This window comes from Scatophagus argus, chromosome 3, assembly GCF_020382885.2.
Source record: "Scatophagus argus isolate fScaArg1 chromosome 3, fScaArg1.pri, whole genome shotgun sequence".
Lineage (NCBI taxonomy): Eukaryota > Metazoa > Chordata > Actinopteri > Scatophagidae > Scatophagus > Scatophagus argus.
This window is the reverse complement of record NC_058495.1, coordinates 4253379-4268059: the sequence shown is the minus strand read 5'-3', so window position 1 is coordinate 4268059 and position 14681 is coordinate 4253379. Positions and strand designations below refer to the sequence as shown.

General features: G+C 40.0%; 1 protein-coding gene across 1 annotated transcript; it reads left to right on the top strand.

The window, feature by feature from the left end:
* Positions 1-3106: 3106 nt before the first annotated feature.
* On the top strand, positions 3107-13977 carry LOC124055419 (serine/threonine-protein kinase 35-like). Its single transcript, XM_046382251.1, has 3 exons — positions 3107-3797; positions 5233-5974; positions 10835-13977. The coding sequence occupies exons 1-2, from the start codon at positions 3305-3307 to the stop codon at positions 5949-5951; spliced, it is 1212 nt and encodes a 403-aa protein (XP_046238207.1). The 5' UTR covers positions 3107-3304; the 3' UTR covers positions 5952-5974; positions 10835-13977.
* Positions 13978-14681: the final 704 nt, after the last annotated feature.

The window sequence follows — 14681 nt, the reverse complement described above, 5'->3', positions numbered from 1 at the left end:
TTTAAGTGGAGTCAAAACTTTTGCAGCTGCTGGGATTTCTCTCAGCTGAACTATGTCAGTAACAATCTGGTCATTTCTGTAACTGATCCACAGGAGGAGTAGCATATTTCCATTTGGATGATACAGCAAAAACATCACGTCTTATGTTTCAATATTTCACCTAGTGCATATCATGATGCCTCTGTGAAGCTGAATGCATTACATGTCTGTAACTGTACTGCAAGACAGTGTGAAAGATATTTTGAAAATCAAGGGGAAACAAAAGAGGAAAGCTATCTGCAAAAAGGTCAGTTGTATTCTACAGCTACATTAGCTAATGCAGCCATTACTGTGTGTTTCTTGGTGTTAAAGGGCACATGCATAAAGAAACCATTAGAGGGTAGTGCTCAAATTTATAGAAATTTAAAGTGTCCTTACTGAAAGATTCTACAGTAGACCACAGTGGGATGGAGACAATATCAGCCAACAGAAACCTTGACAAAGTGAACCAGCTTTCTTTGTACTATTGACAAAACATAACACATTAATGACACTTCAAGACCCAACATGGGTTAGTAATCCTTTACCAAGTAAAAAGTCAGTCAAGTACATCGTTAAAGAAAAGGCACTACCAGGAAGTAGCTGAGATTTGGACACTCCTGTCATTGCATCAATCCTGACACAGAAGACTAACAGGACTTAAAGGCAGATGTGATAATGCTGACCAATACTGGCAGATGTTTTGATTATATGGATAACGCAATAACAATTTTGTACTACTCAATACATTCACAAAAACATTTCATTTTCTTTGAAAATATGTTCCATGAAATTGCAATCAATTAAAACATTTTGACAAATCCATTACATTTTAGAGTAGCCTATGTGTGATAATGACTTTTGACCTATATGGTCATCTGAGTTTGTTTGGCAGTCACTTCAGCCTGTAGGTGTCTACTACAGCCTCTGGAGGGCGCTGTTGACTGACAACTTCAGGAGTTCAGAGTGGAGAAGTCCATCTCTTTCATGTTCTTCTCAGAGGAAGACTGCTGCTTGTTGAGGTGTTCAGCAGTCTTCTCGGGGGTCTTCTCTGACATTGTCTCCATCCTGTTCCTTGGACAGGAAGTGTGCCTTGATGCTGCTGCTGCACTCTGCACTTCTCATTCAGGAGAGCGTGACAAGAAGACTGCTGTTATGACAAAACCTGTTAGTAAAACATGGCCTTGATATATATTTTTTTTTTCACACTAGAGTCATTTCTGGGCTGCAGAGGATACCCATGTAAGATTTTTTTTGTCTCAGTAACAAAATAGGTCCTGATAAAATAACACATCAGTATTTAAACTTCACTGGATTACCTGCAAAGACACATTATTGTTAGTGCTGTACAAGACACTAAAAACTGCTGGTGCTTCAGAAGAGATGAGGTTCATCTGGAAATGAACCAATAAACAGTACATCCTACATATTGTCTCGCCAGGGAAACAACAGAATGATGAAATCATATGAAGTCATCATAAATTTAAATTACCTCACAATGTGTTGATCTGCTCCATTAGAGTATATTTGTCAACAAATAGTTTATTATCTTAACTTAATTTGCCCTACCGATGGGAATTTTTTTTCCAACGCCAAACACTCCAATCAGCTTATATATAATAATAAAATAAGTCCATAATAAATGTAATATATAATTAGCGCAAGGAGGAAATTAACAATGAATGAATAATCAATTTTTAATAAATAAAATGTATTTCACACTAGAATTTTTTTCGTTACTTTTTAATCGGTTTGGTGCCTTTGAGCTTAAAGCAGGTCTAGCAATTAACTTGCCCTAAAACGTCTAACATTCTCCGTTCTTGCCTCTCCAGGCATCGTGCTCCAACACGTGCTCTCGCGGGGAAAGGACACGCGCACGTGAACTACCATGCTGGAAGGAAGAGACCATCTGTAGAAAACTGGCAGGGGAGAGAGAGTTATGTACAAAGTTGGCTACAGACTGTCGCAAATGACGAATGCATATTGTCATCGAATTTAGTATTAACTACATTATATTAGTAATATTTAAACGTCGGCTGATATTTATCTCAGGTCTCCATTGTCAGACGCTTCTGTATGACTTCAATATTATGATTCACCTCGGATGAAGTTGAAATAAAAACATTTCTGTAAGTAGCAAAAGAGGTAGAAGTTATATTTGTTTGTTGACGTTAATGTTATGAATTATTGTATGTTTACCGACACAGCAATAGCGACGTTTGTTTCTAAATCGTTTTTGGTACCCCGTGTTCTTTCGTAATGGTACATCCGAACTCTGGAATTGATCCACGGAGTGGCGTCAAGAAACCATACAGACGCCGAAAGTGTCCGGAAGTGTCGATATTTTTGCGATCAAGAAAAAAGGGCTAAACCTCAATACTTTGGATAAAAAAAAATACATGGTGATATTGAGACAACGGTATCATTGTTTTTAAAATTCGATGTGATAGAAAGTATTAGTGAAATCATGCGTGATTACTTATTTGCACTATTGCTATGACTGTCGTCTGTATATAAACGATGTATATTAGACATTGCATGTTGTCGGTCAACTTTACTTTTTATATTTGTACAGTATTGATATATAACTATACGCTTTTTTTAGACTTTGTATTGTGTGTTTAGCTGTATGCAATCAGCTGTGCTGTTTAGAGACATGTATAAGTGGGCTTACATTGAGAACAACTACAGAGAACTCGATATACTTGGCTGAAGAACCTCATTCTGAAGCAGTTAATTTCTGTAAAATCATAGGTATACTCAAGTGTGCACGTATTTCTCTTTTCGTCTTCATTTACATTCACAAAGAAATTCATAAAGAAAGCTGTCTTTCTCTCTTTTGTCAACATTAAGTTCGCAGCCATTTTTTGAATAAACTTTGATCTCACTGGCGTTGCGAACAGTGTTTACGGTTAGCTTGAGCTCTGTTTCGTGGATAGGTAGAGTGTGAGCAAGAAAAACGTTTAGTGCAAATTAGCTAATTAAGGAAACATGCAGTGTCTGTCCAGATCAAGGACACGTAACGCACGTAACGTTGCTTTATTTTTAGCATCTTGACCGGAAACACTTTTATATGTCGTGGGTAAATTTATTATCTTTTTCTTCCGCTTACCCTCCCCGGAAGATGCTCCTCCCCCTTTTAACCTACATTGCTTAGGCACTTTCTTTCCTGTTTACTCCATTTAAATTAAGGAGAGTGAGGGCACACATGGACGCTGCTGATGTTGACAACATGTGGACATTTTTTCAACTAATATCTGAATCGTGAAGGATTCACGGGTCACATATGGATACAGTTGGTGGTGACAACTGGCGGAGACGCACGAGGAGCGCGCGAGCCTGCTGCAGGCAACAAACCGGAGGACGAGCTGACGAATCCAATGTGCTGCGGTGTCTCAGCGTGGGAAACACGGAAGAAGACCATGACATGAAGGGGGACACCGGCCTCTTCAAGGAGGACAACCTGGAGCAGAGAGTCATGGCGCCCCGCTACAGCCTACTGCGGGAGGTAGGAAGGGGCACGTACGGAGTGGTGTACGAAGCGGTGGCTCGGAGGTCCGGTGCTAGAGTTGCTGTGAAGAAACTGCGATGTGACGCGCCGGAAAATGTGGAGCTCGCTTTGCAGGAGTTCTGGGCGCTGGCAAGTCTGGAGAAACGACATCAGAATGTGGTGCAACTTGAAGAATGTGTGCTGCAGAGGAACGGTATGGCCCAGAAAATGAGCCATGGGAACAAACGGTCCAAGCAGTACCTGCGTTTGGTGGAGACGTCGCTAAAAGGTGAGGCTGTCTAGCTCTCCAATGTTAGCTGATTGAGCTGAGTCACTTTAATAGTCTTATAGAAGTGAAAGACGTGTTGCTGTTTGATTCGAATTAATGCTGACTTGAAAAGCGATCACTACCACTTAGGAAATCGGTATGATGTTAGAGTTATTCTTGGGGTCATCTGCTATATCCACCCTAATCTTAAATCGGAGGGTTTCTTAATGGAATTCTCATTATGTAGTTCCTCAGATTCAGGGTACTATTTATAGACATAGGTCTTTATTTCTTATAAAAAAAACGATTATTTTGGTCAGGTAATAGTTTGGGTGAGTGTCTGTCACCCAGTTACGTCACAATTTATTGGTCATTTGCTCTAGCTAACCCAGAGGAGGATGTTAAATCTAGCTGGTTTTGCTTTTTGTTTTGTCATTTGTTGTGTTTACCTTCAGTCGGGTTTCTCGTGACCCAAAAGAAAAAATAATGCTTGGAAGGTTTAGTTTGTAGGGCAGGTTTTGTCTTACGAAATTTACTCTCGGGTAGAATTGTTGTTGTCGCCATGACACACTCTCGCTGGGGGATGGTAGATTTTGTGAGAGAGCACCCAGAGCTCAGACTGACTAAAATGGAGTCTGCTGTGTTGGCTGTGGTAACAGAGGTGTTTTGCACATGTATTCCTTTGACAGTTATCACACCATAGCTAAATCCACCTCAACAACCTTGTGCCAACCCTGCCTTCACGTGCTGTGCTGACTTCATTCTGCTTTATGATAAATCACAGTGTGGTAATATTGAAAGAGAGACTGAATAAACTATTACTCTAGAACACTTATTGTCCATTTGTCCAGTGGATGCAGTTATTTCCTATTGGAAATATGTATCTCAGTTAATGCTGTGTATGGAGCGGTTCCAGCTGTCAGTCTATGAATAATAGATACAGTTCTTCATTTTTGGCTTACAGTGGATCATTGATGATGAATTCTTGATTCTTAAGTTTCAGCCTGACACACTGAAAACCTAAAATACATGCCAAAACATGTTAGAGGCGCCTTCAACTGGTTCTATTAAGTCTCAGTCTGTTAAAATTCCGATTAACACCACCCACATTGAACCTTTTCGAGATACTCTGGTAAAGAAAGGCAGGCCACATTCATTGAGACTGGAGTCGGTCAGATAGTTAGAGACTGCATATTCACCCGTGGAATTGTCACACTTATTCATATACAATTGTATGAGATAGGTGTATTTAAATAGGTGTATTTAAGATAGGAATAAATACACAAAATCTTACCTGTAGATAGTGGCTTGGTGGATTTTGTCAGTGATTTATCCAAATTGATCTTTTATTAAGATATCTTTCGATTTTAACAAAAATTTTCTCTGGGAATGTCACTAAGTGGAATAGTGTGTATGATTGCATCATTGTGTAAATGACTGCGTGTGTTCATTGCAGGTGAGAGAGTGCTCGGTCCTCCACAGGAGCCTTGTTACCTCTGGTTTGTCATGGAGTTCTGTGAAGGTGGTGACCTTAACCAGTTCATCCTGTCTCGGCGGCCGGACTCGCAAACCAACAACAGCTTCATGCTCCAGTTGACCAGTGCTGTTGCTTTCCTGCACGAAAACAACATTGTCCATAGAGACCTCAAACCTGACAACATCCTCATCTCTGAGAAGTCAGGGGCTCCAGTTCTTAAGGTGGCCGACTTTGGCCTGAGTAAAGTTTGTGCGGGCTTAGGAGACACCAATGAGGGCAAAGAAGGTGAAGACAAGAACAAAAATATCAATGTCAACAAGTTTTGGTTGTCATCGGCGTGTGGCTCAGACTTCTTTATGGCTCCAGAGGTGTGGGAGGGCCACTACACTGCCAAGGCTGACATATTTGCTCTTGGGATCATCATCTGGGCCATGCTGGAGAGAATTACTTTCATTGATGCTGAGTCTAAGCGGGAGCTGCTGGGTACATATGTAAGACAAGGAGCAGACATTGTGCCAGTGGGTGAGGCACTCCTAGAGAACCCAAAGATGGTACTGAACATCCCACAAAAACGTAGGTCGTGCATGTCTGATGGAGTGAAGAAGCTGCTGCAGGACATGCTCGCCGTCAACCCTCAGGACCGGCCCAATGCTTCTGAGCTACAGGCCAGAATGGACCAGGTTATGTGTGCTGCGTGACCCTTGACCAGGTTGTTTTACAGGTACTTATGGCTTAATCCTTATATTAATTTCCCGTGACTTTTTTGACCATTTGTATTATGTTGGCTTGTTTATGAATTACTACATAGAAATGACAAGTGATTCAAAGGGTCTGTGGAGCAATATATCTGAACATACCTACAATTGCTGTTTTTAATGTAATTTATTTAAAAAGGGTGTCCAGTGGTCCTTGAGATTCTTGAAAGTTTCTGAAAAAAAATTAACAAGGTTTAGAATTTTTTTCAATACAAACATGGGTCTATACACCTATTTCTGTCTCCTTTGTTTTTGTTTAAAAAAAAAAAAACAGGAAATGGGACATGCCTTTTAGCGTCCCCAGGTTATTGCCTGAAATTCTGTGTCATGTTGTTTCCTGCAGTGTTTTTAGTTTTCAGAGACTAATATGAGGTTCATAAAGTAGTATTGTGAGGCATTTAAATGCTCCATGTTCATATCAGAATCTTTGTCCTCCGATGTGTTTGGGCCTATACTTTGATGGCTGTCAGCCAGTAAATGATGCTTGCTTTGTGAGGTGTTGTGACATGTTCCATGGAGTTTGCTTGTGCTTAAGTGAATGGTTAGGAGTGAGGGTGGGGTTGCTGTTAGTTGCTTGCACAAAGGCTGGGGTTGGATCCAAGAATCGATTGTTTTTCCACAGCTGATATGAATACAGATTATTAATAATCACACAGACAGATTACAGAAATTTAAAACCAGTATGCACTGGACGTAAAATGTTAGATTAACCAGAAAAGGAATGTAACTACAGTTTACTCATGTACTCAAGTACCAATTTTAGGTACTTGTACTTTAGTTTTTTTGCACGAGAATAACCAAGACACCTTCTTTTGCCCCCCGGCCCCGAGGCCATGGATCCGTCAGCAAATACACACCTATGCTTGTGCACAGGCTAAGTGAGTGCACTGGCTCTTTCCATTGTTTTAATAGTTAAAGTTATTGCACATAATAACTCATTAACTGGACTACCAGAGTCACTTTCTTTGTATGACTGAAAGACACCATGTTCTACCTTTTTGCCTTTGTTTGCTGTTACATCATGAGCCTTGCTGTTGTAGGGGGTTGGGGAAGCATGCATATTATGTGAGTGGGGTGAGGGTAGGGGCTGCAGACATCCCAGCTGACTTTCTCTCTCCTGTTCTGCTTTTTGCCTGTCAGTCTGCTGAACCTGCCCCCCTCCCTTCCCATTCATTATTTTCTCCATCCTCCAATCAGCTCCCTGGATGGTCACCACTGAACTAGATATTTGTTTTGTGTGTTAATGACGTCAGTGAACGTAAATGGGCCGCTGTATTCACATGGCACATGCGTGGTGAAATGCCAGAAACCTTGCAGCGTGCCAGTTAATCATAATTGGTGACACACACTGTGATGTGTTTAGAAAGCCTGACTGATGTAACCAAGCCTTCAAAATATTAATAATGCTAAGCTACGATAGCTAACTTGACCACCCCTTTCATCGGTTGAAATGACAGGCATCACTGGCAGCAGATTAATCCGTTGTAGTTTCATAACATGAGTAAGATTACAAATTATCCCTACTTGGCCAGAGATTGTTAAAGTAAAACACATCAATCTGGAGCACTTGTCAAAATGTAAACCTGAGTAGATTTGATTGGGGATTCAAATGGATCAAGCAAGTTCAAGTCGATCGATCCCTTGTACTTCCTTACCCAGTGACATCACGCAGGCTGTGAAAGACCACAAACTGTGGTCAGGGACCAGTGTTTTATATCTCTTAGCCAAGTGTCAGCAAGAAACAATAACTATAATTACATATAATAGTCTGACCCCAGCAATCATGCCAAGGGTTGTTGTTCTCATTGCTTTGTTGTAGAGAACAAAATGATCCACAATACACTGTAGCATATAAAGGTACACCAATGTCTAAAGACGTCCCAAGTAACAGTGCTGATCCAGACATAACGTTATTTCAGAGGACAGCTAAGATAAAGCGGATCAAAAAGCGATCCTTTCTTTAACGTGTTGTGTCCACCCCAGTCTACTATTATTGCTGGGTACCTTGACTGAGAAGATACCAAAAAAGGTACCAGCTACTATCCAAGACTTTTGCCAATGGAAAACCAATAAAAAAATGGTTCCAAGTCCAGTGTAGCCAAGCAGTTCCAGATTTTCGCAGTTAATCTCTCATTCATGTCATATCAATAATTTAAAATGATAACTCTTCATGGTTTTGAAGCAGGGCCTTCACTATTTTGATTAAGTAGCATCTGAACCTGTCAGCCAGATTTCTATGCTGTGTAAAATTGACAAGTCAGCACAGCACATCAAACAGGTTGCCTCAAATGGATGCAGGATAAAAGTCCAAATCTCTTTCTGAACCTTTTAAGTCAGTTATGCAACAGAGTACGATGGCCCCAACTGTATTTGTGACAAGCCAAGCGGCTGCACATCTCAAAACACACCAGTCCCCTCACATGGTGCTGCAGGTCAGATTCAACAAAGGATTGTTTGTGCTGCTGGATTCAGCAGAGGCTCCGGCTCCTGACTGCTGCACAATGGCTTACGATAATCTTCAACACAGCAGTTTACAGAGTGACACACTGTCAGACATATAAGCTGAGTTTGATGTGAGATGGAGTCCAGGACCTCCCAGGATATTTGGAAGTGTTTGTGGCCCCGGAGTCAGCTGCCCTCTCAGTGTGATTGACAGCAGGTCTGTTGCCTCAGTAACATCCTTCTGATTGTCCCACCATACATCAGGCTTCAGTTACACTGTACTGAGTGAATGCTTTTTATCATGTGGGCTTTTTTCACTTGTGCTGCAGTTTCCATATTTATTTGATTACCAGCCAGACTTTTATTTTTTGACATGTCCTATAAGAAGTTTGTATCTGTGCTGTTGGTATTAATCAGTGTCTTTCTACATGCAGCAAATGTGACTGCCATTAATTGTGTGTGTGTGTGTGTGTGTGTGTGTGCGCACGTGCACATGCACACATGCCAACAGGGCACTCTGCAGTAGGAAATGCTGTAAAAGAGGCAACTTGCTGCAGCAGTGTGACTCAGCACATCTCTGTGTTTATTGGCTGCTGCAAATAACACTGTTACACAGTGTTTCAGGTCAGGTTGGAAGAATGTTAGAAATGTCTTTCCAGTAAGGATGGACGATCTGACAGTTTCACATCATGATTGATGTTGAACATTCTTATTTTTTTATGGGAATTGTAGAGATTGTGATATTTAATGTGCTCTTCTGTTTCCAACCTCCACAAAACACAAATTTAGATCATGTATTTTAATTGAGGTTAAATAGACTGTATTATTATTTTCCCAGATCACCAATCTCTGCTCTCCAGCTGTCACTGTGCCACACACGTTTTTCAGGCTGTGTAAATCAGCTGGCTGTTGGGTGGAATCCTCCAGGGGGTTTCAGTGTGTCCTCAAGGAAAACACAGGTTGTTTATAAGATAGCTGCTGACTGGCATGCTGCTCCCAAATAAAGATCTATCAGGGGAACAGCACTTAACTAAGTATTTGAGCTTAATATGTCAAAGAAATGAGTGTGAAGGGCAAACGTGTAAAGGACGTCTTAAAGCTAGTGCAGACCTCAGTGTCCATCGCCTGACCAGTAGTGAGGTTAAAAATGCTAAATTTGTCCTGAGCATGGTGTTACAGGAGAAGGTTAGTCAGAAGGTCAGAGGATCACTGAACTCAAAATGTTTTATTCTCTGTGTAACACGAATATGCTCAGCACACATCAGGACTGTTTGTTCATTAGGTTATGAAGGATTTTGGGTGTAAATGATGCATATGGTGTGTTCTTCACTCAATGACAGTTTTCCAAAAAAACACAGATTAAGAAAAAAATGCCACCCCTGTATTGTGATATGAATCCTAACGCCAGGACCCAGTCTTTCAAAACCTGTAATCTAGATCAGAATTATCCAGATTTTTTTATCCCTCTTTTCTATAAAAGATCAAATGGACCTTGTAGGTTTTGTTCTGGTTTTTCAGATCTGTTCGCATACTGGTCATATTCACATATCTAGGCCAGAATTGGCAACGTGACGTGTGCTCCTCCCGATGCTGATCCATCTGAAGTTACTGACTACTGTTGTACTTGTGGAATTTATTCTTTTGTACTGCAGCAGAAAAGAGGTGTTGCTTTTTGCCAGAAAACACTTCAAAAGAAACAATGTTAAAATCCGTGTCTGGATTCCATCTTTTGAAGTCTCATAGTAACCAAAATGGAGAAAAAACATCTCCTAAAGAGCTTGGCATTTATTTTCTACATTTTTTGATTATATGTTTGGTCTGAAGATGTATGAAAATAGCGAACAATTCGCATGAAAATTGTGCAAAGTGATGTTCTCAAAGCAATGATTTTGTTCAAGTAACACTTGACACACACAGAGACTCAGCTGAATATTAGGCAAGACAGAGAAAGGCAGTAAGTTTTTTTGCCACAGAGAAGCTAAAACAAGGGTTTTTTCAAGGGAAAAAATAACTTCAGTGATTTCCATTATTAAAATGGTTGGGACAGCACACAGTTGATATGCACAAGTAGAGATTCGAGGGTAGTAGAGGTCGTGGGTTACCAGAAATGTTAACCTGGTGGCCATTGATGTCCACCTGGCCAGTAGCAAACTGATGTGTTGCAGAAGTTGCCCAGTTCGTCCAGCTTGGTTCATATTGACACAAACTGTTTACGATTGTTTATATGCACACAAAAAGGCAGGTTACACCGGTAGACCACACATTTACATCCTCTGTAGTGACATGCTTTATTTTACTTTGCTCCAGCTACTGTAACATCTCATCTGGGTTTTGTGCCTTGTTTTTAACCAATTTAATGGTATTTTTCCTGTGTTTCTCTGCAGACGTGTGTTTCTACCTGGAGCTGCTACATCAGTGAGGGTCTCCGTGTTTTAATCTGAAGACTGTGAAGATAAGGGAGAATCAAAGGAAAGCAAGTTACTCCTGACGTTTGGATGCTGAAATGGAGTTTTTGTTGTATTTGAACTTGTTTACAGTGAAGTCATCTGCCAATTCAGACAGAATGTTTGTCTTTCCCTGAATATTACAGTAAAACAGGAATACGTGTTAATGGGAAGCTTAATTAATCTGACATAGCCATGCCTCCTTCAAAGGATAGAGGTATGAAGAAATTCCCAACAGAAAAATGAGGGACAGTAAAGGACAGTGCAGTGTTTGAAGCTAAATTTAAGCTAAGCTGCAGTATAAGTTGATATATGTGTGTTCACAGGGTTGATCATCTCCAGGTTTTATTTAATGAAAACACTGACATCGGATCACACTGCTTCTTGACACCTCTCGCTTCATGTGGTGGAGTTTCTCTTATTTTGTCTGAAACCTCAGTGACGTTTGGTCAGATGTTTTACTTTGTTGACAGTTGAGGTGGTGTGCCACACGCTTGCCTGTTTTGTGTTGGTGTACTTCCTGTCGTTTGCCTGTTGTTACACAGGAGCTAGGAGACATCTTTGCCATGTGTTTGCCCCAGGGAGATTTGACAGCTTTATGTTGTGATGGAAAACAGTGTCGCCATTGTTGTTGGGTTTAAATTTCTTCAGACATCTGTTTGTTTACTCTGAGGTATGCCACACAGGAGTCAGGGTTAGTTATTAGGATTGGGCTATGTCTGTAAAATCCTTTGTTACTCCATCAATATACATCATGATATGGTCAATTTTCCAGAAACTCATTGAGACTGTATAATTTTTCTAGCCTTATAAAAATGAAATAAAATATCCTGTAAATTCAGTACTGTCCTAAAGTAGTCATGCATGTTGATTCACAGCATTGCCCACAATGTCCTGATGTATCCAAAGCTTTTAAAGTGATGGTTACCCCATATAAACAGTAGAAGAGAATTTATAGTTGACAAATGTCCGCAGCCTCACACTTCCAACCCTGATGGTAGTGTGAGACTGCAGATTGGATGTTTCTAGGTATTTTTTTATTTTTACTTTCGTTTTGTACTGTCTCTTTATGGAAAGTCAGTTGCACCAAAAATCTGTCAAAACCTGTCCTGTCCGCACAGTGCCACCCTTTACTTCCATAGCCATTTTATAGTACTTCATGGCCCCTCCAAGGTTCACATCAGTGGTCCCTCCATTTAATGCTCTAGTAGATCTCAAATCATTATTTAAAAGTAGGCAGCAAACCAGGTTTCACTGATGATCTTTTTCACTCAGTAGTTTGAGTTCCTCGTGGACATGTGTGATATGATTTTTGCTGCCATGAATGCGAAAGCTGGGAAATCCCAAGACAACTTTAAGCAGAATTGAATTTTGGTTGGTTTAGTTGTTTGTTTTTTGAGAAAAAGTCAATGTATGATTTTTAACACTCGGGACAAAAAGAAATGTGAAAACATCCCAGTTAAAACTAAACTATGTTGAAAAGAAAAGCAGAAACATGTTCCATACTCAACACACTTGTACTAGTGTTACTTTTAATGAGTATATCTGGAGACATGTAAGCTTTTCACATGCCCCGTGTTTAATCTAATTCCTTGTACCTATGGTGCCTTGAAATTGCTTGTCAGATAAAATGTGGCTCAAGATCAGCTGCTGTGTTTTGTTTTTTTTTTGATTTGGCACTCCAAATCCATCGTTCAGGGTATATGGTCTCTTCAGTTTCTTCATTACTTGCAGTGTAATTGAACAAGGGATGATAAATGTTTGCCCATCAAGAATAATATGGTTTTCCAAAATTTCTGTGTGTCAGTATTTTTGGCATTTCACTGTGTAACATTTATTTGGTGAGTAAAATCACATTTTTAAAGGGAGCCCAGACTTGATGTTCGAACCGGTGCATCCATGTTAAAGGAACATTTCCTCATGTTTGGGGTGCATTATTGGCTCTAAACTCTAATAGGCTCTGTTTCTTGTTGAGAAATAATCAGTTTTAATGTAATAATCAGTCATGGTCCTTTGTGAGTTGTTGTGGCTGTGATCAGAAATGGAATGTGAAACTTAAGCGGCATTGTGGAAAGGTTGTACAGTGAACCACGGCTGTATGTTGTAATTCTGAAGTGGGACCCAGAATGAGTTGAGATAATCCTGTGTTTCTTTTTAATTGTACTACCTCATGTTTCTGCACATGTTCACCTTTTCTTTACTTAGCCATTGTTTCATTTTTTTTCAGCAAAGACATTCCTAAGTTAGAGTTATAAATTTCATGTCGTGTCACTGTGTGTGCAGTTTTCCTTAGATCCTAAATGCATCACATATGTTTGGAACAAGAGCAACAGCTTTTGACTTCTGTCAGTCCTTTTGATTGTTTTTACTGAAGCATTGTGAGAAACGGGTTTACATTGGTACAGACGTTTACACGGCTTTTAGCTCAACACAGGCCACATTTGCTGGTGATACATTTTTTTGAACTTCTGTGAACAACAAACCTCAGTTCCTCACCTGTTTCACTAACGTTTTAATTATTTGATTGTATGGAGTAGAAATGATGATCTTGAATTAGACATAAGCTAATGGTGGAGCTAAGCTTGAGATGATCAGCTCACACGCAGTATTTTTGTTCTTTAGACGAACTCTTATTTCTGAGGCTTTTATTTTACTTTATTTTAGAGGAATGTACTTAAAATACTGAGAAATTTAAGCAAACCCTCAAACTCTTCTCCCATGTAGCTGCCTCTGGATGGTCCTTTGGTGTTGGAATAATGTATCTGTAAATGAGTGCTGGGACTCTGTGTTTGACGAAATGACTTATAGGTCACTTGTTCTACATGCAACACTCTTCTCTATGCAACTCTGCCTCCTTGGATAGACTGGAACAATCCAGGCTTGGCTGGTTTTGTTTTTGCTCACTGCTTCTCATATAACTGGACCTGTTCAGATGACTTGACCCTTCATTTCAACAGAATTTACTGTCCTTGGTTGTACATCTTACTACACCTGTTTGCTTGAATGAAAACATGTTCTTTTTTTATTGCTAAATTTGTACATGTCAGGGCTCTGTTTCAATAAAGGTTGGAAATAACGCCTAATCTCTGTCAGTGTTTAACATTTCTGTGACGATGAATGAGGTGTGCTAATGAGTTCCGTGGAAATGAGAAGTATATTATTTCCATGACAGCTGGGCGTGCCTGTTTTCACCCTGTGCTCACATGATCTGAACAAAGGGAAATAATTGGAGGGAAGCTGATGATTGTTCACACTGCTTCATTACAGCTTGATTTACTGCTGCCTTACTTGAATAAGACCTGAAATGTAAAATGAAAGTGTCCATAGGCATTCACATAAAGGAAGGTCTTTTTCAAGTGGAGTGATAGAAACGATTCCTGTATAAGTCAGTCATCAATTCTCTCCCCACAAAACTTGGTTGTTAATCTTATCTGATGCAGAATGTTCATGGCAGCAACTGCAACACTGATACATTTCTATTAAACATCAGCACATCCTTCAGTAACCATTGAAATTTCCACGCATTTCCACAATGTGATGTGATTACAGAAAGGATTTTGAGAGAGAGGACATATTTATTATCAAAGCTCAAAGTCACATAGAAGGACTTTTCACACTGCATAGTCTGACAGCATACCTTAGGACTTAGCCCCTTTTCACATACACATTTTTAACCCAGGTTAACCTTACTAACTTACTACTAGCTCTGATTAAAATGTCCGCTGGAACATACAGCTAATGTTTATATTGTAGGATGTTGACTACTCTGTTTGTGTTAATCCAATTT